This window comes from Petromyzon marinus, chromosome 25, assembly GCF_048934315.1.
Source record: "Petromyzon marinus isolate PM22_M1 ecotype Great Lakes invasive population chromosome 25, UKy_Petmar_22M1.pri1.0, whole genome shotgun sequence".
Lineage (NCBI taxonomy): Eukaryota > Metazoa > Chordata > Hyperoartia > Petromyzontiformes > Petromyzontidae > Petromyzon > Petromyzon marinus.
The window spans coordinates 9,105,612-9,129,640 of NC_133691.1; the positions used below are offsets into that span (position 1 = coordinate 9,105,612).

At 52.4% G+C, this 24,029-nt stretch overlaps 1 protein-coding gene across 6 annotated transcripts; it reads right to left on the reverse strand.

Moving 5' to 3' along the window:
- Nucleotides 1-456: 456 nt before the first annotated feature.
- Nucleotides 457-21,962, reverse strand: LOC116945757 (guanylate-binding protein 3-like). 6 transcript variants are annotated; one of them, XM_032960283.2, is made up of 10 exons: nt 21,849-21,962; nt 19,053-19,499; nt 15,426-15,701; nt 15,151-15,296; nt 12,674-12,972; nt 11,546-11,738; nt 10,186-10,376; nt 7,201-7,254; nt 5,672-5,725; nt 457-4,176 (listed from the first exon to the last, which is right to left on the reverse strand). In XM_032960283.2, the coding sequence occupies exons 2-10, from the start codon at nt 19,472-19,474 to the stop codon at nt 4,006-4,008; spliced, it is 1,806 nt and encodes a 601-aa protein (XP_032816174.1). In that variant the 5' UTR covers nt 19,475-19,499; nt 21,849-21,962; the 3' UTR covers nt 457-4,005. The 6 variants fall into 6 exon arrangements, with proteins under 6 accessions (XP_032816174.1, XP_032816173.1, XP_032816175.1 ...); XM_032960282.2 differs by having other exon boundaries at nt 21,813-21,947; XM_032960284.2 differs by lacking the exon at nt 21,849-21,962 and adding an exon at nt 21,749-21,833.
- Nucleotides 21,963-24,029: the final 2,067 nt, after the last annotated feature.

Below are 24,029 nucleotides of genomic sequence, written 5' to 3' on the forward strand. Positions count from 1 at the left end.
TCCCGTACACGCGCCGCTCCTTCTTGCCGTCGCCCTTTTCTCTCGTTCACATCTCGCCGATGGAGGAAATGTTGAATCCACCCCAAGGCCTGCCCGGAGCGACTCCCCCCAAGACCTGCCCGGGGAGACCCCCCTACCGGGGCGACCTCCCGTCCACCCCCCAGCAAACACATTCCGTGTAGGGCCTCGCCTCGCCCCATTCCCGCTAAGCTCTCGAAGCCAAACGGCGCGACACGGCCACAGTCAAGCCGGTTGCTTGGCCTAGAAAGGCCCTCGGTGGACACGGGCACCGGAATAAGACCGACGCGGGCTGACAAAACGAGGGGAGGCTTTTTGGGGTGCTCCGACCTCGCCCGGGAGGAGGAGGAGGCCCAACGCGGCCCTCCGCTGGAGGTTTTGCACATTCACAGACACATTTCTTGTCGTTGTATAAACAACCACACACACAAACACCGCAACACGGCACATTTGCGTCTTTAATGTTCGTTTGTTGTCGTAAATAAATCGCCGCAACGAGACTCACCGACGATTTGTGATATTTCTGGTTTTTCATTTACGAATAATTTTCTCCTTCACACGTGGAGCGGATTCCCCTCCGAGCTGTCGGCGGCCACGTTGGACTCCCGGACAATCACGTGCGCCCCAAGTGTTGCCAGAATGATCGCACAATTTATTATTATCATCTTAAAAGCCATCATTATTATTACTATTTTTTATTTAATTAACTCAACGCGTTCGTCAATAAAAGTGCTTTCAAAAAAATGTTAACATTTATTATGGTACTATCGTTTTTAAGAACGGATACTACGCTGAAACATGATAACAAATGTATGTTGATAGCTTCAAAGAGTCTCCACTTGTTCGCCATCGTTGTCAACACGTGCCTGGAATTTTCTCCAGGTGGTCTCCAGAGCCCGGAGGCACATTGTGGTATTGGTGCAAATTCTCCGAAGTGTTTAATTTTTTTTGAAGCACTCTGTATATAGTCGACGACGTTTCAGGCAATGACCCTAACCACAGCAAATAGGCCGAGAGGGGTAAGAGTGGATACGATATGTTTTTGCTATGTGATTATTACCAAGGCCCCAGGAGCTGCAGTTGAAAAAATGGGGCAAGTTTATTGACCCTCACCTAACCCCACCCCACCTTCGTTCTCCCAGCAGTTGGGGTTGGTGGATTACGGCGAGATTTTGGGTTGGCGGGTCACGGAAAGATTTGTGGATTGCTGAATCGTGGTGAAATTTAGAGCAGATGCATAACGGAGAGATTTGGGGTTGGTGGATCACGAAAAGATGGGATTTGGTGGACCGCAGATTTCTGGTTGGTGGACCGTCAATGACAAATCATGGACAATTCACCAACTTGTTACAATTATGAGCAAAGTGCAGTGTACATAACCTTAATGACTATCGTAATTACAAATTACATTCACAACAATTATTTTTTCCCCCTAGAAATGTTTTTTTAAGCAAGCTGATAATAGGCAAAAAGATAATACGTTTCTCCATCACTTTTGTACTAAGCAGTATTAAAGTTCCACAAAGCAGATGTATGCACACGGACTACACCACATTTGATTGCAACCTTGTGGGTGAAATGTTTTCATCTTTTATGCAACTACTGTACATCAATAACATTTGTAACCCAAGTACTGAAACATTTAAATTTTTAAATAACAAACAATATTCTCCATATAAAACTGAAATGTACCATACCCGGCATAAAGTATCGTTTTAAACTAATAATTTAAGGCTCTCGTTTGTTTCAGCCAAGCAACGCAAACGGCGTTCGGATAAAACACATAAGGAATACCAACCCTATGGCATTCAAGCGGTCGAATTTGTCAGACCTTAACCCACACAAAAATTCCGTCCACGTTCGCTCCTCAAGCAGAACAATAGAGTCGCCTTGCAGGGGATGCTCCTTGGTGCCTCCTCGGGGAATTGCCGCTGCATCATCACCCAGTGGCTTGGTGGGAGAGCCTCCCCAACACTGCCAAGACTTCTGCTCTGGGCACCACAAACCCGGTGGGCCACCCAGCATCTCAAGGATGCCCCCCCCCCTCCCCGTTGGCTCCTCCACAAGTCAGCCTCACGGCACGAGGGAGGAGACATCAAGAGCGGAAAGAACAAACTCGTGAACGATTTCACGATTTGCCTTTGATAGAGCCACTTCTACTTTACGCCGGGGCATCTCACAGCGATTCACACACGAACACGAGACTTGCATCGCGTCCCATCTCAAACGTTTGAAAGGGGACGGCTCCAGCTGCAAATTGGGACGAGGGGGGGGGGGCGTTTCAGTCCTTGGGTGAGGTCCCAATGCCAACCACACTCCGCCACTCGTTCCAGATTTAAACCTTGCACAGCTAAACAAACGTGTTATTTTTCTCTTGTCGTAAGTTCACTGCCATAAGACTGAAAGGCTTAAAATGGTATGCCAGAAGACATTGCTGTGTCATGATGTGTTAAATATAACTCGAAGTAATTAGATATTTTATTTGAAACATCACCATGTGAGAGAAATGTACATGATTTATATATTCTAGGAGGCTCCAAGCACCATCATTAATTGGTGGCTCAATGAGGATGGGAAGCTCCTGGGTTAGAAGCAGGTACAAACCAACCTGGCCAAATCATAGCCTGGTGAAGGAAATTCGCTCCAAGCCGAGTCTCCTGAGCACAAACGAGCCCCGTATATAAACTACGACTCCGCATTTAATTTTCTCATTTTCCACGCCCGAATGCACAGGGTAAATCACACGCATGTACAACATCGCTGGAATAAACGAGACAATGTTCGTTGGAGCTAAAAAAACGGCCTTGTAAGACAGATCCTTGAAGGATTATTGCAGACCTACAATACCTTTTAATGTGGAGAGACAGAAGCAATGGGGCGTATTTCCTGGTTATTGTGTGACTACCCTCTCTCAAACGACACCCATTATTTTGTGCAATGTACAATGCCTCCAGGTTTGTTGCAAACTTAAACGCATGTTCCTGTTGCAGGTGAGAAGGCACAAAGGCACAATTGGACCGTTCCTCCACTGGGGACATCTGTGAAACTACTGAACATCTGTTTCCTGTCAGGACACAATTCATTCATAGCCAATGAAATAGGTGTGCGACTAAAATGTTAATTTGTTTTTTAAAATGAAAACAGAGGGATCCATTGAGTCAATAAAAATTACGTGACATTAATATTTTTCACACATTTAAATAAAATTGGCAGTTTTTTTTATCGTGTTCAATTTAAATAGATGGTTGAACTAAACCATAATTAGCTAAAGTAACTGTGGTCAGCCAACAATTTACACAAACAACATTGCTAAAATTAATTCTCCCAGCCCTGCTGCCCACTGCTTCCCAATGATATTCCTTCCACTCGTATCCCCTTTCTTCACACGCGGACACATGTGTGTTATTGCTGCAGTAATTGATTGGGAAAGCAGGTGTTTAACATTACATTTTTGTCCACTAGCATGTATATCAGACGGAACAGATATGTAGAAAAGTGAATAACGACATTTGTTGGAAGTGTGCCGAGTATGCCATCTGTGTAAATGCACGAGGGGCTTGTTCAGAGTTATTTTCCAGAACGGTAAAAACGGTAAAAACGCAGTCATCGGCTTGCCGCGTGTCGAGGCATGCTTCGCAAGTGGCACGAGTGAGCAATTTCAGAGCTACACCTTTATCTTTCAACTAAGAAACGAGAGCGAACGTAACTTGGGGCCGCCGCGCGGTTTGTACGGTGGCATGAGCCAATTGGTGCACTCGTGACTAACAGTTCCACCGGAAACGATCACCAGTTTGCTGACTTATGGCACCAGTAAATTATTTTAGAAGTGGTTACCAGCTTACCGGTTGTCATTAAATAGCACTAATCACACACGCGCTGGGTAACACGAACACCTCCTCCAAACGTGCCGAACCTCCGCCCTCGGGAAGCCACGTCCACTCGCGCCGGCGTCCGAGCAGAAACCTTGCCGAGCCGCCCTTGCCGCGGTTAATCTTGGCTCTGTTTGGAGAGGCACATCAGGGGGATCTTGCGTCGCTGCTGCCTGGGTGCAGCTGCGGTGTTCTCCTGCTTCTGGAAGCGGCGGACCGTGTCACGGTGCGTCTCCTCGAGCCGCTCGAGCTCCGTCCGGTGTTGGGCCTTCACCTCCCCCAGCTCCCGCTGCACACGCGCGCACGCACACGGCACACACCGTGAACACCACAGCGTTCACCGCGCTCACCACCGCAGCTCCAGCGTCAGTGCTGGATGCAAAGGGGAAATCATATTTTTACAGATTACGTTATTTATCGATTCTTGTTAATCCAGGAAGGCTTCACTGAGCCTCGAGGCTCTCTCATTCAGGAGGTTCCTGCCAAGTTTTCACTGTGGAGGGGCGGGGCGATGCTGCTTCTGCCCCTGCCGCTGCGTATAATCCCTATGGAGTTATTTGAAAGTAATTCTTGCAGCATTGGGATGCTTGGACAATACAAGTTACATTGTGCATGTGTGTGTGCATGTGTGTGGGGAGGAAAGCCAAGAACCCAGGAGGAAACGCATGCAGAGCATGGGGAGAACAGAGAGGCGCCCGAGTTGTGGGAGCGCGGGCAAGCAGGAGCGTGAGAAGTGGGAGCAAGTGGGAGCGTAAGAAGTGCGAGCAAGTGGGAGCGTGATAAGCGGGAGCGTGAGAAGTGGGAGCGTGAGAAGTGGGAGCAAGTGGGAGCGTGAGAAGTGGGAGCGTGAGAAGTGGGAGCGTGAGAAGTGGGAGCAAGCGGGAGCGTGAGAAGTGGGAGCGGGAGCTGTAGGAGCGTGAGAAGTGGGAGCAAGTAGGAGCGTGAGAAGTGGGAGCAAGTGGGAGTGTGAGAAGTGGGAGCATGAGAAGTGGGAGCGTGAGAAGTGGGAGCGTGAGCAAGCGGGAGCGTGAGCAAGCGGGAGCGTGAGAAGTGGGAGCGTGAGAAGTGGGAGCGTGAGAAGTGGGAGCGTGAGAAGTGGGAGCGTGAGAGTGGGAGCGTGAGAAGCGGGAGCAAGTGGGAGCGTGAGAAGTGGGAGCGTGAGAAGTGGGAGCCTGAGAAGTGGGAGCGTGAGAAGTGGGAGCAAGTGGGAGCGTGAGAAGTGGGAGCGTGAGAAGTGGGAGCGTGAGAAGTGGGAGCGTGAGAAGTGCGAGCAAGCGGGAGCGTGAGAAGTGGGAGTACGAGAAATGGGAGCGTGAGAAATGGGAGCGTGAGAAGTGGGAGCATGAGAAGCGGGAGCAAGTGGGAGCGTGAGCTGTGGGAGTGTGGGAAGTGGGAGCGTGAGAAGTGGGAGCCTGAGAAGTGGGAGCCTGAGAAGTGGGAGCCTGAGAAGTGGGAGCCTGAGAAGTGGGAGCGTGAGCAAGTGGGAGCGCGAGCAAGTGGGAGCGTGAGCAAGTGGGAGCGTGAGAAGTGGGAGCGTGAGAAGTGGGAGCGTGAGAAGTGGGAGCGTGAGAAGTGGGAGCGTGAGAAGTGGGAGCGTGAGCTGTCGGAGCGTGAGCTGTGGGAGCGTGAGAAGTGGGAGCGTGAGCAAGTGGGAGCGTGAGCTGTGGGAGCGTGAGAAGTTGGAGCGTGAGAAATGGGAGCGCGAGAAGTGGGAGCGCGAGAAGTGGGAGCGTGAGAAGTTGGAGCGTGAGCAGGCGGGAGCGCGAGCCGTGGATGCCGTTTACCTCCTTCTCTTCCCTGAGCTTCTCCATCTCGCCGCACACCTGCTGCGCCTCCATCTGGTTGGAACAGACACAGCAGCAACGATCGTGTTAAACCCCACAGCGTGTGCGTCAACATCGTCGGAGCCAGCGTTCGCACTGCACATCGCTCGTACTTGCCACCACGCACGTGTTTACTCTGAACGTGTTTACTCTGAACGTGTTTACTCTGAACGTGTTTACTATGAACGTGTTTACTATGAACGTGTTTACTATGAACGTGTTTACTCTGAACGACCACACCGCATAGTTGTAAAACTCAGACCGCAACATGCTTGCCGAAACCAACGCAACAGCGTATGCATGTATGGAACGACGCAGACATCAATTGATTAAAACTGAAACTTCCACTGGAGGTAAGTTATAAATTCGATTGATCGTGTGTGTGGGAAAAAGGGGGTTTACTGTATTTCCCAAACGGCTGTGGGCTTTATTGTGGAAAGGAAGTCCCTGCCAAAACCCAGCAATAAAAAATGGTCAAAATGCATAAACGTCCACCAATCGAGCAGTTTTCTCACCGATATTTTCCATGACAGTGGTTTTCCCCAACAAATTACTCCGGATCTTCGTTAAGAAACAACACAAACATGGTTGCCCATCGGTGCATCTGAAAATCAACTCGGCACAGCAGTGGCGAACGGAGCGCTGATCGGGACACACTTGCTCCACCCAAGCAATGCATGTCTGGACCCAAACATTTGGCGAACGTGCCAATAACCCCCACCCCATGACAGCTACGCTGGGAATTGCAGCTTGCCCTGTTGACTGCAAAAAAGTAAAGCCGTTTTAAAGCTTTGCACTTTGCACCGTGATCATTCCCATTCACACCCTCTACACAAACAGCACGTGGAGGAGGACTCGAGGAACCGACACTCCACTGCCAGGCTTCGACCTTGGCAGCGCACGCGATCGCAAGTCCACAAGGCGCCCGACATCCGGGGTTGTTGCCCCTTCGCAGAGGCAAGAGGGGAAAAAAAACAGCCCTTTGCCAATCCACTGCTGGATGGAGTCTGGATGCAGTAGGCAGGAAACCCGACACCGTCGTGCAAGTAACTCACGCCGTGTACGGGGGTTTTGTCTCTGTTGGGGATCATCGCGGTGCAACAGCCGTTGATAATTATAATTACCCCGCCAACACAAATGTCCGGTTTACAATTCTGCCCAGCGGAGACTCGGAGAGCGGGTGGTGGCTAATCCAGGGCCTAGGCCCCGCCACCACGTGCCCACACCAAACCACGCGTTGCAACGAGTCGACGCGAACCCCACGGGCAGACACGCGTGTTCGACGCATGCCCGCTCACAGGTCAGCCAGCTCTTAACAGCGCACACAGAGATGCGCTTCTCACAAACAGCAGGAAGCACGACTCCCATCCATGTGCCTTGCTTCCACATCGCGCGACCACCACATGTACATTTCACAATGCTCTCAGCCTTGTCTAGACCACCAGCTCGGAAGAGCTGAGAGTTTGGCCGCATTGCATATTGGAACTCACCTTGTATTTAGTAACGGCCTCGAGGTGCTTCTCTTCATTTTCTCTCATTTGTTGCTGTCAACGACACAAACAACGCAGGTTGCCATCACAGGCATTGAGGTGTTATTTCAAATGAGAAACACAGATGGAAAAGCATCAGTACACAGGCACACGCAGGTCCATGCACAACACTGGAAGGTAACAGAGTCAAGGTTATGAGTTACAGCATCCAGAATACCCAGGGAGGGCACCGGTTCTCCATAGTTTTTCTCCTTGTGTTCATCTATAATGAATCAGATTACAGTGAGGGAAAAAGGTAATTGATCCCCTGCTGGTTTTGTACGTTTGCCCACTGACAAAGAAATGATCAGTCTATAATTTTAATGGTAGGTTTATTTGAACAGTGAGAGACAGAATAACAACAAAATCCAGAAAAATGCATGTCAAAAATGTTATAAATTGATTTGCATTTCAATGAGGGAAATAAGCATTTGACCCCCTCTCAAATCAGAAAGATTTCTGGCTCCCAGGTGTCTTTTATACAGGTAACAAGCTGAGATTAGGAGCACTCCCTTTAAGAGTGTGCTCCTAATCTCAGCTCGTTACCTGTATAAAAGACACCTGTCCACAGAAGCAATCAATCAGATTCCAAACTCTCCACCATGGCCAACACCAAAGAGCTCTCCAAGGATGTCAGGGACAAGATTGTAGACCTACACAAGGCTGGAATGGGCTACAAGACCATTGCCAAGCAGCTTGGTGAGGTGACAACAGTTGGTGCGATTATTCGCAAATGGAAGAAACACAAAAGGACTGTCTATCTCCCTCGGCCTGGGGCTCCATGCAAGACGAGTTGCAATGATCATGAGAACAGTGAGGAATCAGCCCAGAACTATACGGGAGGATCTTGTCAATGATCACAAGGCAGCTGGGACCATAGTCACCAAGAAAACAATTGGTAACACACTACGCCGTGAAGGACTGAAATCCTGCAGCGCCCGCAAGGTCCCCCTACTAAAGAAAGCAAATATACATGCCCATCTGAAGTTTGCCAATGAACATCTGAATAATTCAGAGGACAACTGGGTGAAAGTGTTGTGGTCAGATGAGACCAAAATGGAGCTCTTTGGCATCAACTCAACTCGCCGTGTTTGGAGGAGGAGGAATGCTGCCTATGACCCCAAGAACACCATCCCCACCATCAAACATGGAGGTGGAAACATTATGCTTTGGGGGTGTTTTTCTGCTAAGGGGACAGGACAACTTCACCGCATCATCAAAGGGACGATGGACGGGGCCATGTACCGTCAAATCGTGGGTGAGAACCTCCTTCCCTCAGCCAGGGCATTGAAAATGGGTCGTGGATGGTATTCCAGCATGACAATAACCCAAAACACACGGCCAAGGCAACAAAGGAGTGGCTCTATAAGAAGCACATCAAGGTCCTGGAGTGGCCTAGCCAGTCTCCAGACCTTAATCCCATAGAAAATCTGTGGAGGGAGCTGAAGGTTCGAGTTGCCAAACGTCAGCCTCGAAACCTTAATGACTTGGAGAAGATCTGCAAAGAGGAGTGGGACAAAATCCCTCCTGAGATGTGTGCAAACCTGGTGGCCAACTACAAGAAAGTCTGACCTATGTGATTGCCAACAAGCGTTTTGTTACCAAATACTAAGTCATGTTTTGCAGAGGGGTCAAATACTTATTTCCCTCATTAAAATGCAAATCAAGTTATAACATTTTTGACATGCATTTTTCTGGATTTTTTTCTTGTTATTCTGTCTCTCACTGTTCAAATAAACCTACCATTTAAATTTTAGACTGATCATTTCTTTGTCAGTGGGCAAACGTACAAAATCAGCAGAGGATCAAATACTTTTTTCCCTCACTGTACTTTGCATATTTCCACTGAAGACATCTCATGATTCCAGTACTAATTTTCTTTACGTTTTTAAATTCCCAATCATAACAAAAGGGGAATCGATTGTGGGAGCGGCTCTGTTACCTTGAGCAACAGCAGTGGCAGCACTGCGTGCGAGCGCGCCACAAACCACGCAGCCAAGCGCTGGCCGCGGTCAAGAGGTCATCACCACCATGAATGCTACCACCTCTTTCCATTACTTATTCTCTGCCAGATCCAGCAGCTGCTGCTGATGAGAAGAACTCCGGGTCTACGCTCAAGATCCTCATCATGGCGCTCTCGTGATGTCATCGCGACGTCACTTGCGCGCGTTAACACACCCACGCGGTGATGTTATTACCACATGATCGTAAAGCTCTTTTAATCATCTTCCTTCTCTTAAGTCAGGGGTGGGGAACGTCCGGCCCGTAGGCCGTGTAAGCCCAACGAAATCATTTGGTCTGGCCTTGCCAAGGCAACCGCAGGCGGGACTCGAAATTCAATAAATCTAGGGAGCAAAACTGGAAAAGCAGTTGCGAGTAGCAACATCATCAATACCAGCTAACAATATCACACGCCTCACCAAAGAGAAGCAGTTCCAGCCAGCACATTAGGGATGAGTTAATAAAATGTTTGACCAAATATAACAGGCTAATTTTTAAGTTGATAATTCTGTATGGCCCGCGAATGATGTTATAAATATCCAAATGGCCCTTAGCAGAAAAAAGGTTCCCCACTTCTAGATTTGAAGCTTTCGTGACTGCAAGGATCCATACTCTTTGGTTCTATTCGGTAAAGTCACGTAGGTAAAAAATAAATCAACAAAAATCACGACGTTTCGGCCACAGCACAAGTGGCCTTCTTCAGGTGAAAGGGACAGACACACCTCTGTCGTCCCAACAGGTCTGTTCCTTTCACCTTTGTTGTGGCCGAAACGTCGTGATTTTTGTTGTTTTATTTTTTACCTACGTGACTTTACCGAATAGAACCAAAGAGTAAGGTTCCCCACCCCCTGCCTCAAGTGAACCAATCTCCCAAGAGCGAAGCGTGCAGCTGGCCGGGCCGTGGAGCCACGCGGGGTGACGCGCGCCCACAAGACACGTCCGCACCTTGTACTTCTGTTTGGTTTCCTCCCGCGTCTGCTCGCGAATCTTCTCCTTCTCCTCGGCGACCCGGCGCTCGGCGCGCTCCTTCTCCATCTGCGTCATCTCGGCGTCGGAGCGCGACACCGCCGCCTCCAGCGGGGCACAGCGCGACTCCCGGAACTCCGCCAGGGCCTCGGCTGCGCACGGCCCCAGGTCTGTCCCGCAGGGCGGCCAATGAGAGCGGCTCAACAATTTGGAAATCTACTGAATACATTTGGAATTCGTGCCATTCCATAGGGCGTGGCAGGGCGGTGGCGCAGCGGTAATGCTCGTACCCCATAGCTTTGAGATGCGCTTCTGCGGCCGTCTGGAACTGCTCTTCTGATATTAGGAAGCCGCTTTTAAATCAAGATTGAAAATGTATTTCTTTTAGGGACTGCTCGTCACGTTTCGTTTGCTGTCCTTCCCCCCGCACCTCCAATTACTACGGTTGGCTACGTACGGTGCGAAAGAAGTTCAACATACAAGGGCCAGAATAGAGGAGAAGCAATGGAATGTTGGTTTCGGCACGAGGACGGACCGGGCCGCTTGAACCGATCCCCAAACACGCGGCTCGAGGGCATCGCTGCTGAAAGTGCCGCCAGGATGTCTCTGCGGCCGTTGTGTCATTCAGAACAGGGGTCCCCAACCCCCTGGCCGTGGACCGGTAGCGGTCCGTGGCCTGTTAGGAACCGGGCCGCACAGCAGCAGGAGGTGAGAGCGGTGAGTCCGCGCGTGGCCTGCCCCATTATTTTATTATTTACCACTTCTGTCCGCGCCTCTTTCCCGCACTGCACTACTTGTCTCAGTCACAGTGTTGGTATAAAGCCCACAAGCTCTAACCCCTAGTAGCCACAATGAGTAAAAAACAAACGTCGCTGGAGAGCTTCTTTTAAAAGGGGGAAAGACCCAATGATGAACCCCCCCCCACCGGTCCGTGAAAATATTGTCTTCCACGAAACCGGTCCCTGGTGCCAAAAAGGTTGGGGACCGCTGGTTTAGAAGATTGGCTCTGCTTCTGACTGGACCCTCATCACTATTGCCAAGAGGCGGCCAATTTACTGTACACGTAATGCAATCTACACTTTATGTATTTTTTTTTGCAATGCATGAATGCGAGTTAACGACGTAGTTCTCATCATCGTTATGACGATGAGAGCAGTACTAAAAATCAAGCCCCTGCATTCTTACGCCCTCTCCTTCCCCCCCCCCCCCACCCCCCACTCCTTGTTTTCCACCTCCGCTTGTCTTCAACTCGGTTTGTTTTCCGGTCGCGCGCACGTTCCTCGGGCTCTCTCGTCGGGGCACAGATTCAAGATTCGAGGTGGTTCGCGCCGGCACGGACCTTTCCTCTCGCTGAACTCGTGCACGAGCCGCAGCATCGCCAGCACCAGCTGCAGGTGCCCGCCGGGCACCATGAACGCCCCCTCGTCCCCCAGGGCGGCGCGCGCCATCTCCTTCAGGGCCGCAGCGCTGCGCTCCCGCGACAGCTTCTCGTTGTGCTTCCAGTCCTCCTCCTGCTCTGCGGTCAGCTCACTCTAAGGGGGAGCAGGGGGGTGGGTGGAGGTGAGTGCGCAAGAAGTAGCACGGTGATCGTGGAATATTCTCATTTCCCCAGTGGTGCTGCAATAGCGTGACCGTGTGTGCCTGCATGTGCCTGCGGGTGACTGTGTGCCCGCACAATGTTTGCTGGAGTCGCTATCATCATCCGGTTTACAGGGCACTGCGGCTCCATGCCAACGATTCACTCTCCTTGCTCCCGATCCCCATCCCCAAATCAACTGTAAGATCCACCACCCCAGCGACAAGGCCGTCCGTGGACTCGCTCGGCCCATGCTACCTCTCATATTGCTCCACCCTACTCCACGAGCTCTCCGCTCCAGCACACAAGGCCTTCCCGCAAAACCCTTCAGCAACCCCTGCCGAGTAAAAGTTCGCTCCCTCTGTGCCGCCACTGCCCCCCGTAGTTTGGTGTGAAATTCCCTCCCCCATCCGCCCGTGCTGCGGGCTCCCTGCTCGAGGCTCGCTCGCGACATTCCTCCCCTCCTTTGGGCCACAGCCAGCCCTGGCCCTCATCCCTCCAACCGCGTCCATTGCTTCGCACGCGCCACGGTGACTGGAGCCGCAGCGTCACCTGGCTCCGTTGTCATTGTATGCAGCCACTCGGTGCTATAGCAGCTGCTCCACGGCTCATGCAATTGTCGCCACCTTCATTCGTCGATACATTCCCAGTCTTTAACACCCCCGGAGAACAAAAGCAACATCGTAATAGCTCGCCATCCTTCTGCCGTGCCGTTGTGCAAGGGTACAATGCGTCCGAATAAAAGCCAACATCTTTACGCACACTTTAAATGGAATTAATTCCCCACTCACTAATTGGTCAATTAAACCAATTCAGACTGTAGCCAAGGTAACGGAGATAGTGAACGAGAGCGGCGGGCGGGCGGGCGGGCGGGCGGGCGGGCGAGCAGACCAGGAAGCCGGGGAGGAAGCCGGGCGTCTCGTTGTGCAGGCCCAGCTCGGCGAGCCGCATCACGAACGCCGACACGCCGGCGCTGTGGGCCGCAGCCAGGGCCCGCGCGAGCACGGCGGGCCCGTGCGGAGGGTCCGCGCCCCCCAGCCGGACCTCCAGCTCGGCGCGGCGGGCCTGGAGAGCCTCGGCGGAGGCGCGGCGCGCGTCCCACTCGAGCAGCGCCAGGTAGGCGTCCTGTACGCACGGCTGATCGCCCGCATTGAGCGCCGCCACGTAGTGCTGGGCCACCGTCACGAACTCTGTGCGGGGCAGAGGGGAAGGGAGAAGGTCGCGCGCTGCCATGGATGAGAGCTCTCGAGGCTCGGCGAGGCTCTCCTGGGTGGACAAGCGAGATCGCAATCACACCGAGTACAGTACGTCTGAAAATTATATAGTTTTTTTTTTTTACACTGGGGCCGCAGGCACGACGCTCGGCGGGACGACGCGGAACGCCCGCGGGAACTGGTAAATCGATCATCCGAGCGGTTGCCAGTTTACCGGTTACATTCTATAAACCCAATAGGTCATCGCAAATGTGCTCGGCCAACTTGAGTGCCGTACAATACTCCTGCCATTTTGTTTTATTACGGTCGTTGGTGACCAGCCTCAGATCCAAGATTCAAACACCGTGGCCACGTTTTCTGGTTCGTAATTTTAAATATAAAATGGCTTCCCCCTGCCTATTACCATAACGAAGCGAGCGAGGTTACGTACACGAGAACCCTTGTAGGTGTCTGGGGCATGCCCGTGCACAAACCAATTCTCCTACTGTAAGTTGTTTTACTGCAGCATGAACAGAAAAACACCGCAGAATGTTCATGCAAGTGCACAAGGCTTAAACAAAATAAACTTACACAAATCTATATACAGGGGACTCTTCTACTTACGACTATTCGACTTACGAACTTTCAGAGATACGAACAAACCTGTCCGTATGTCCAGTTGCCTGTTCGGAACGAGAGTTGTAAGTTCAACCGCCGCGTAATAGATGGCGGTGGTGGCATCTACATCTACAGGAGATTATACACATTTTAAAGCCGTTCCCACGTGTTTAGTGTACAAGTCGTACAGCATGTTTGGAATCGACAGGAGTAAAGTTGAACTTGTGAAATAGTTACCCGAAAACAGACTCCGAAAACCAGGGCATGCTTATTCTGAACACCAAGGTCAGCCTGGCTCCGATGCGTGCACCTGATTTGCTATCAGATGGGTGACAGTTCAAATTCTGTTGAGCGGTCATCTCTGACCATTATCACTCTGGGTTCAATTAAACGATTACCCCCTCTTCGGTGGATGGACTGGCCCCACCAAGGGGAATGTGTAATTTCTGCCACTGGAGCTCAGCCACCAACAGAGATGAGGTTTTCTCCACCGCCCGTCTGAGTGGTGACCTCGATCGCGACTGCCCTTGGCGGGCCTGCAGCTGCGCTCCAACAAGATCACAGTGTGGAAATGCTGCACTAGCTTCTGGGAAGGATGCAGCAGCAGAAGCAGCAGCAGCAGCAGAGGTCGGATTGAGAGTGCGAGTTTCTCTCCACAGAGTGGGCACAAGTTCCAAGTCTGTCTGTTACAGTGGTTAACTGCAGTAATGCAAGCACTGATAATCGAGGTGTTGAACCTGATGGTAGTGGTGATTCAACTTGGTTGCCATGGGGATTGCTCGAACATTGCCCAAGCCCTGCCTTTGTTAAAGCCACCATACCTGCTCACATTTCATTATATATTATTTTTGTGACACCATCTAGCGCCTAGCTTCTGAATCGACCTTAAAACATCTCGTTCCACGATACCACTCCACTCTCCATTCCACCCTTGATGTCACCTATCGAACTCTTCATGCAACCTGCACATTCACTCAAATCTGTCCCCCCTGGATATCCAGAGAGACGATCACTGGGCCTTCCCCATCCTAAAGGCCCTCTTGAACAAACCTGTCAATTACCTACAGGGCCACTTAGTTGCAAGTACTCCCTCCCGTGGCTTCAAAAGTGCCTTCTTATTCCTACTAAATATTATATTTCTTCAAACTGTGTTTGGTAAAAAGTATTTCCGCGTTGCTGCTCCACGTTTGTGGAAAGCCCTTGTTGATCATCTACATCTTGGTTCCCTCCCTTCACTCCCCCTCTTTATGTCCCAGTATTAACCAAAAGTACAACAACAACAACCGCCATTCGCCACTAAGTGGCGGTGACGTCAAGTAAGTGGTGACGTCACCACTTACTTGCACCTGCACCTAACTTTTTCTAGCGCCTCTTTCCCCCACATCTTTGCACTCTCTTTTTCGATTTGCATGCGTTTATGTCACCGTCAGACTAAAATAGACAGCTTACTCTCACATGTACTTAACTTTTTGTGGCACCTCTTGCTCTCACACTGTTATAATGAACAAGCAATAAAGGAGCAAAGCCGGTGGGGGGCAAGGTAGGTGGGCGACTCACGCAGCGGGTCGAGCGTGCGGATCGAGCCGTCGTCGCTCATGATACGTTTGGGCGACACCACGGACGTGAGCACGGTGCTGATCATGTCCTCCGCCTGCCTCCTGAAGTCCTCGTTCAGCTCGCTCGGAGACATGTTGTCCAGCTCTCTGCACCAATCACACGCCAGTTAGAGTCGTCCAGCAAGCGTGCATGCGCGAGCGTGTGTACGAGCGTGCATGCGCGAGCGTGTGTACGAGCGTGCATGCGCGAGCGTGCAAGCGTGCGTGCCTACCCACCCGAGCTGCGCGGCGTTCGCCAGCGGCGTGCTGAGCGGGAAGCAGCGCCGCACAGGAAAGTATTTGCGCAGCGAGTCCACGAGCTTCCCTTCGGAGGACGACTCGAAGCGGCTGAATGCCTCCTCCATGTACTTGTCAGGCGTGGAGTCCAGCGCCAGGTGGAAGTCTCGCATCACCCAGCAAAGGGATCCGGCCAGCTCCTCCCCATGGCCGGTACCACTGTGCGTCCCCGGTGCCGGCTTCAGGCGGATGTACTCGGAGAGCTTCAGCACGATGCTGAACACGGCATGGCAGCATGGAGAGCCACAACAGCAGCAGCGGCGGCAATGGCGACGATTATAATAATAATAACAAGGCAGTCCATTTGGTGCCCGCGCCATTCCCACCACGCACGGCCGTCACCAAGGTGCTAAGGCGGCACACGGACGCAGCCTGCACATCAGCAGGGGCCGACGTTGCTGCTTCTGTAGCGGTGGCAGCAGCAGCGTGAGAGATTCCAACCAAGTAACTAGCCGGTAATCTTTGGAATTCGGCAAATTTGGACTACGACGCCAGCACAAAGTTTGTGTCCTCATTTCGAATGACGTCGCAGGATCTCTTAGAGTCCCACTGCATACGTTTGGAGATAACGGTCAACCTTCACACAAACGCCGGAACTTGACTTCCTGCATTGCACCCTGTTGCTCTGCATGACCCACCAACCCCACTTGCAGACACGCTGGCTACCGCTGTGTGTAGCCTACGCCCAGCCAGCAGCGCCGCGATGCACGCCCTTCAACAAAAGTATTGTCATGGTGCCAGGACAAAGCTGGGAACCCAGGTGCTCCAGAGGCGGCATCAAGCCCCGACCCCGGAGCGTGGATTAGGGTGACGTGATTGAACAACGTCAAAACGTCACGCGAGGTCTCCCCCCTTCAACTATCTAAAATCAAAGACGGAAAACAATCCGCGGTGCGCGTACCGCCTACAGAGGGATTTCGCGCCCCTTCTGCATGGAGTTTTAATGGACGGCGATTTTTTTTGGGGCTCCCCATTACGCTCGCCGCTCCACTCTTCCTCCCTCTCACATTCATCGACCCCCCCCCCCCCCACAGCCGTACCCGCCGACCAACTCCACTCCCACTAGACAAACCTCGACGTTAACCAAATAATAATGGGGGCTGGGAATGTTCGATCCAAAGCACGACACAACTCTGTTGATTTAGGTTTGGCCCATTGTGTAAGAAAATGTGTAAAGAACCCTAAAAGAATGAGTTGCCCACAATTGTACAATTTGAAAGTTCCATTGCCACACCACACAAAGTGTTGTGGTGGTGATGCGGCACAGCGGTGGCGCGTTTGCCACTTGCTGCAGGGGGTCACGGTCTCAATCCGGTTAACGCCACTGGTTTACTAACCATACAAACACAACGCACCGTTTGTTCACAGTGGCGTTAGAAATCCCCTGACGTCATATGCAAGAGTAGGCCATTGTGTGCCATCCTCAGAGTTCAAATTTGCCATATAAGAAAACTAACTACACCACAAAATTACTCAACTGGGACTCTACTGTAATAAGTAAACCGCCGCCCCTTCTTCCCCAGGTGACGCTAGCAAATGAAACTCCCTCTGGTCTCGAGAGTCAGAACCGATTCGTAGATGTATTGAGATTGAGCCCACACACTCAAGGCGAGTGAACATTCAGCCACAAAACTTCACGGGGAGCCTCGGCTCCGGCTCGTGGACGACGCAGGGGCGGGTGGGAGCGAGCCCAGAGGCGCGCCCGCCGTCCATTGTCTACATCGTGACAGACACAAACGCTCCACGGTGCACTTTGAGCTCCTGGACCGTCGTTGTGAATGCCAAATCTGCCGTCGCTTTGTTGCGAGGTGTCGACAGTGCTTCCTCGGACACCGACGTCAAACTGGCCCCATAGTTCCCATCGCAGTGCAAGGACCACAGTGAATACATTCTATTTGCCCCATGGGGTTCATGTTTTTTTTACAATCGGAATGGTACTTCCTGGCACACGAAATGTAGAGAAGTTAATCAACAATTATACAGTTAATTAATAACTCAAAGTTGGTGATGATGGTGGTGGTGAGTAGAATCCTGGAAATCACCCATTCAAACGCCCATTCCCTCACCGAGATACAACTTGAGATGAACGAGCGAGCACGAGTTGGCCGGATTAAATACGCTCTCGCAAGCACGACGGTACAGGCAGGTTCCCCACTTGCGTCAGACTGGTGCTGCCCACGGCGTGTGTTCCCACGCAGCTGCTGCTGCTGCTGATGCTGCTGGCACGGGCGAACCACGCCAGCGCGTACCACACACGCCAATTCCGCTCCAAACCGCCACAGATCCACAGAGAGCAGGGCTCGCACCATCATTTGTGGGACAACCCTGTAGCACATTTGGAGTTTACATGTCTCCCTCCCCGTGGTCACGTGAATTTGTGTCCGTGTCCTCCGGTTGTTCCCTCCACATTTATAATCAACGTGCTGTTTAGAGTATTTAGCTGCCATACATTTCCACAAAAGCCACTTCTTCATTGAGCTATCATTAACGACCAGGTCGCTTCTGAAAAATAGCTAATGGCTCGGTGGGCTTTATCGGTTAAATACAAACAAGTTTTTTTTTGCTTCACTGCGAGCGATGCCAACTGATATTTATCCTAGATCACGGAATTAAAAACACGCACCGTGAGAAGCCCTCGTGGGAATGGGTAGCGGGACATGCTTCAGGGCCATCAATGCCCTCTCAGGATTCCTGCCGTTGGCAAAGTCACGTGGGCTACACAGTGGAACTCTTCAGACCCGCACCGCCCTTACGCAACTCGGCTGTTGTGGATACGAGAAACGAGGAATCCTAATCTCCTCGGTTATCCAAGATAATGGAGACGAAATACCGCAGTTATATTTTCCACTATAAATCACAGACTGTCAAAACACGCTTGTATGTGTTAGAAAAATAAATAACAGGAAGACCTCGTAATAACCATTTGCGACGTGAGAGACTATCTTTATATCGCTGACAAATATTTGTATCAACAACCAGAGTTATCAATTCAAGTTGACTGGCATTGTGCACTTCCTTTCATTGTTATCCTGTGGATCAGGGCCTGAGGCAGCTGCCAAGAAACCTCAAATTACTCCACAATTTTACACCAAATTTGGAAATATCTTGGCAGTTGCCACATAGGAAACGCCTTTGAAAAAGAAAAGTCTAATGTATGACCACCGACACATATCGCAGCGCCCTTGTGATGGCTTGCCTTGTTTGGCCTATTGCGTACAAAAAAGTGTAAATGTGGTGGCAGCCACAGGGCCGGCGCTAGGGGGGTGGCTGGCATGGGCCCTATGCCACCGAATATCCCGTCGGCACCACCTCAGCCATTCTCCTTGGCGAGCGCTGGATCACTGTTACGGTGGCCCCGCACACAACCGACCCACTGGCCCCCGGTCCGCGCGAGAAGCTGGAGCCGGGCGCAGTGTGTGAGGGATAGAAGCGGGAAAGGTCTCCAGACGCCGAGAGGGGGGCGACCACTCTCCGGAGGGTGGAGGACACGACGAGAGGGGAAGACAGCACGTGTACACGTGCACACGTGCGTGCGTGAACGCGTGTGGCGAGTGGTGGGAGCCGCACCGCAGGGCGTCGATGTCGCTGCGCTGGATCTTGCCCACGGTGTTGTAGAGCACGCAGCTGGCGAGCAGCACGGTGAGCGAAAAGAGCTTGTAGTCATAGTCGCGGCCCTCGGCCGTGCTGGGCTCATCCAGGCCCTCCGTGTCGAGCAGCACGAGGCGCGCATCGGGCCGGAGGGGGTGCTCGCGGCTCCACAACCACACGCCGCGCGTCACGGGACGCGTGCTCGCGCCCGTCTCGAAGCCGCCCTTGCCCCAGCCGAAGAAGCGTGACAGCAAGTAGGACTTGCCCGTGCGGCTGCTGCCGATGATGGCCACCACCTCCGCGGGGCCCTCGGGCAGCAGGGCGAGCTGCGTGGCCACCGACTCGTCCACCACGAATTTGCCGTCCGCGTCGCTGCGGATGAAGTGAAGGGGCTTCTCCATGGTGGCGGCGGTGGCGGGGATCACGCTGCACGTGGTTTGGGGAGGGAGAAGAGTGTCCGTTAGCACAGAGGGGGCGGGGGGGGTCAGTCGCACGGCTCGACTCATGCAAGAACACAGCGTTGACAGCTCTCTCTCTCCCTAATCTGACGTTATGTTTACGAAGCGCACCATCACTCAAGGGGCTTGACATAGCTTACAAAACGATGACGCAGAGTGGAATGGGACGCGACTACCACCCCTCGGAGACATCACGGACGAGCGACGCGAACGTGCCGCTAGGCTGGTGGCCAGGTTAGATGTTCCAGATTTGTATGCAGGGCAAGAGCCGGGCGGGCTTGGGTGGCACAAAGCGGCGTTAGTCAAGGTCAATTACAGTTCACACGCCTGTCGGTGTGTCTCTAGGGCAGCGTTCTTCATTGCAAGGCCCGCGGGCCACTGGTGGCCTTTAGTGCGGCCCCTGACAATACACAACATGTGAAAACACCACCCATCATGCTGTCAAACCCAACAGTGGTTTCAAACGTGTGGCGGTCCTCATACTCATGATCTATTATTATGAAATTTAGTGCCATGTCTCCGTGTGTCTCCCCAGGTCTCTGCTTACACAACAGGCGACCCATATCCGTTTAATGTTTCCATAACTTAATTTTCTCGTGAATTATGGACCAGCCTAAAAATAACCTACCCGAGCCTGCTTAAGTTACAGAGGAAAATAATAATTTAACATCGATTCCCGTGTGCACTATTTGACATATCTCGTGACAAGTTATAGTTGACAAAGCCAACTAGTAAGGGTTGTCACGTAAACAGAACGTGGCCAATTCGTCACTAGTACAGCACTAACCGGTGTGTTGGAGAGCCAAGCCACAACATTTACAATCTGAGTACGACGTTTCGCCACTAATTACAACTAACTTAATCAGGCGACAGCCAGATTCTTTTCCTCCAATTTACATTTGTTTCTTATCATTTATTTATGTATTCACTTTGTTCTGCTTTTGCCATTTTGGCGACAACCCGGGTCACTCTTCACAAATGAAGAACCCCCCCCCGCCTCCCCTCCTGCTTGTCGGCTGGTCAAACAAATTAACCTGCAACTCGACATCCTCCGGTACCCTCGTGTCTCCCCGCGCGTCTCCTCTCTACGGCCCTGGGCCAACCCGTTCCTTGTTTGTTCCACGTTGAGAGGGCGCTCGGGGTGACGGTCACGGAGCTGTCGAGAGCAAAACGCGACCCCCTCTCGCTCGGAGAGCAGACGCGAGAGCCTGTTGGGGAGAGCCTGTTGGGCAACGCGGGCTGGAGAAACGTGGCGCTTGCTTACAGTGTTGGGGATGAAGACACTCGAATCTGCGTGATGCAAGCCCCCCACACCCCACCCCACCCCGATCGAGTAACAACTGAACTGGCACGCGTTAACTGACGCCCGTCTGGACCAACTCGCACCGCCGATTGGCACGGTTGTGGCCACGTTACGGTGCGAAAGAATGTCAACATACTTACACACAAAGGTCCCCCGTCGGAGCCTTTAATGGCCCGTTGGGGCAAGTGCTGTTGCGAGTAGCACCTATGAAGGCCGGCACGGCACACGAGGTGGTTTGCCAGGACCACGACCGGCCGCCTTTGTCTCCACAATCTTTATGTTTTTTTTCACACTGCACCAGTTACTCATTCGAGGCAGAGTAGACCTAAGGGAGAACCAGGAACCGCTGATGTTCATCAGCGATGTTGGTGTCCGCGAGTAGGAATCGAACTCGGGGGGTGGGGGTGGGGGGGGTGGGGGGGTTCGAAGCGCACCGCGCTAACCACTGCGCCACCGCTCCCTACAACTCGCACACGCCACAGGCTCACGGAACCACTCCTCACCGAACGCCGTACAAAGTACAGCTGCGACCGCTCACCTCGGAGGAGGAGGGAGGGAGGGGGGACTGTAAATTCCACCCCTGGGACACGAACAGCGAGAGGGAACGCGACCCATGGAGAACGGCGAAACCTCTGCGGTTGACGCCTTAACACAGCGACTCAAACACACAATGGGAACGCCTTCACGCAGAGTCCAACACGGCTACGATACGCAGCGGAAAGAACTCCACACAGACAGAGGCTAAACGCGGCTATGATACGCCGTGGACATTCCTTTACGCATCGACTAACAAGGCTACGAAGGCAAAGCACTGGAAAACATCTCGCACAGAGATGACGAACACGGCCACGCAAGTACAGAGTGGCAACGGGGCAAAACGAAGGCGGCGATATAACACAACGGGGACTCCTTACGCGGAGAGAGCGGCGCAGACAGCCACGGCAGAGCAGTGGAAGAAGAATAAGAGGTCCTCCTTACACAGGGCACAGCCGACGGGCTTGGCTTCGGAGTCACCTTCAACAGGCGTCCCCGCTCGCCTCCCTCGCTCTCGAGACCCGGCGGCAGCAGCGGCGCCTCCTCCTCCTCTTCCTCCTCCTCCTCTTCTGTGAATCGCGCGGTCGAAAGTCCAACGCGGCGAGGCGGTGCCTATGCGGCAGCGTTAAAGGCGACTGGCACTCGCTTCTGCCAACCGATGCGGTCAGCGGACTCGCCGCCTCTTGCGGCGGCCGGTGCCTGGGATGCGAGTCGCCTTTAGCAACGTCGCTGCAGGCAGCGGTTGTTGGTACAGGGCGGTGGTGGCCGTGGCAGGTGGCGGTGGTGGCCGTGGCAGGTGGCGGTGGTGGCCGTGGCAGGTGGCGGTGGTGGCCGTGGCAGGTCGCAGGTGAGAGCCGTCGCCGGTGCTGGAACGGACCGGATCTGGCCGGGGGTAGGAGGAAGGAGGCTGCTGCTGATGCTGCTGCTGCTGCGTGGGGAAACTCCTCGGGCTGAGTTGTAAATCCGTGGCAGTGGAACTTCCTTCCCTACCAGGTTCACGCCGCCCGTGACCTCTGCGACGAACCTCTCGGCAGAGGCGGACCTCGCGGGGGAGGAGGAGGAGGAGGGAGGTGATGCTGGTCCCGAAATGTCAACACATCGTGCTCACGCTAGAGTAGAAAGAATAATAAAACTTTTGTCCGGCTGGACGTCACGTCCCGGAGAGGCGGACAGACGGTCACGTCCGAAGGGACGCGCGTGCTGATAGTTAAAAACAAAACAACAACATTGAACGCGTTTTCTCTTGAAAAAACAAAAAACATTTTTAAATACAAGTTTTCGGTGTTTTAAGGGTGAGGAGTGGGGAGGGTGAGGGGTGGGGGAGGGTGATTGCACCCCCCCCCACTCCCTCCCTCTTATCGGTGTGAGCATCTGCGCCTTGGCACGCGAAGCGGGTTGGCAGAGTTGCGTGGCTTCGTGCGCGCCCGTGCGGACCGCGATGCAGGCAGCGCCTCTGATGCTGCTGCTTTGCTGTTCGTGTAAACTCAGCGAAGCAACACGCTACAGGTGCGGCACGGGCTCCAAGCTGTCGGCCAGCAAGCACTCACTGTACCTGCGGTTTTTGGGGCAAGTGGGGCCGTGTTTTTTTTTGTTGTTGTATGGGCAGGAAACGTACTGCCCTTTTTGGTCAAGTAAGATTCTTTATCAGTTCGCGATAACTCGAGCTTCACAGTCCTGTTGCGTTACGGAGAGCCCCGGCCTCTCGTTTACCACCACGACAGAGTTGAGCAACGGCATCGCGAACGATCGATTCGGTCTGCTGGGAGCGTCCGCCAAGTTTGTCCAGCCCCGTCGCCTGTTCTCCTCCCAGCTGGGCAGCTCCGTGACCTCTCACTCAACCCACCCACACCGGATATGTGACCTTGTCTCAGGCAGCCGTGACACGCTCACGTTACCTTGCTCCGTGCCAGACTCTGTCGCAATCCGTTCACCTTGGGGTTATTAAAGCCCTGCCGAGATAGAGGCGCGTACAGTAGTTGTTCCAAGGACAATATTTTATCGGAATATTTTCTTGTTTTTTTTTTAGGTGAGCCATTTCACAAGCGTCTGGTCACAGGCGCAGCGCGCATGAAGGAAATTAACATTCGCATACAAAAAGAGCAGAACCTCAAGTCCGCTTTATGTACAGTGCAGTAATTAAACCCTCGATCGCAATCCAAGTACTGCTGCTAAGGCATCCATTCAGAAACAGTACTCTCAAATTACCTTGAAGATGTTAGCCTAAGTAGTTCCTGAAAGTATTGCTGATATCGTCTCACGCGGTGGTTAGTGAAAACACAAGTTGTACTGTATCCTCTTTCATTGCAATTAACATGTTATTTACAATTAGGTTTTTTTCTGATGGTGCGAGGTCTTTCAGGTTATAATGCAGCTGAAATCTGTTATGATAACGCACAATTAGGTGATAATATGGAATACAATATCCATAATAAAGATGTTTTCTTTGTTAAACTGCTTCTAACCCCACCCTGTGCGTTGATGCACATCCAACGGAACCCTACTGTGAAAGCAAAAGAATGCTGTACCTGATTCATAATTAGCTTTGGGTTAGATTGCTGAGGCGTGTAGATTGTTTACCCTGACGCTCAATCACCCATCGACTGAGCCAATCGAATCAAGTTATTGCGTGGGCAAATATGCCAATTGATTTGGTTTCTCAGC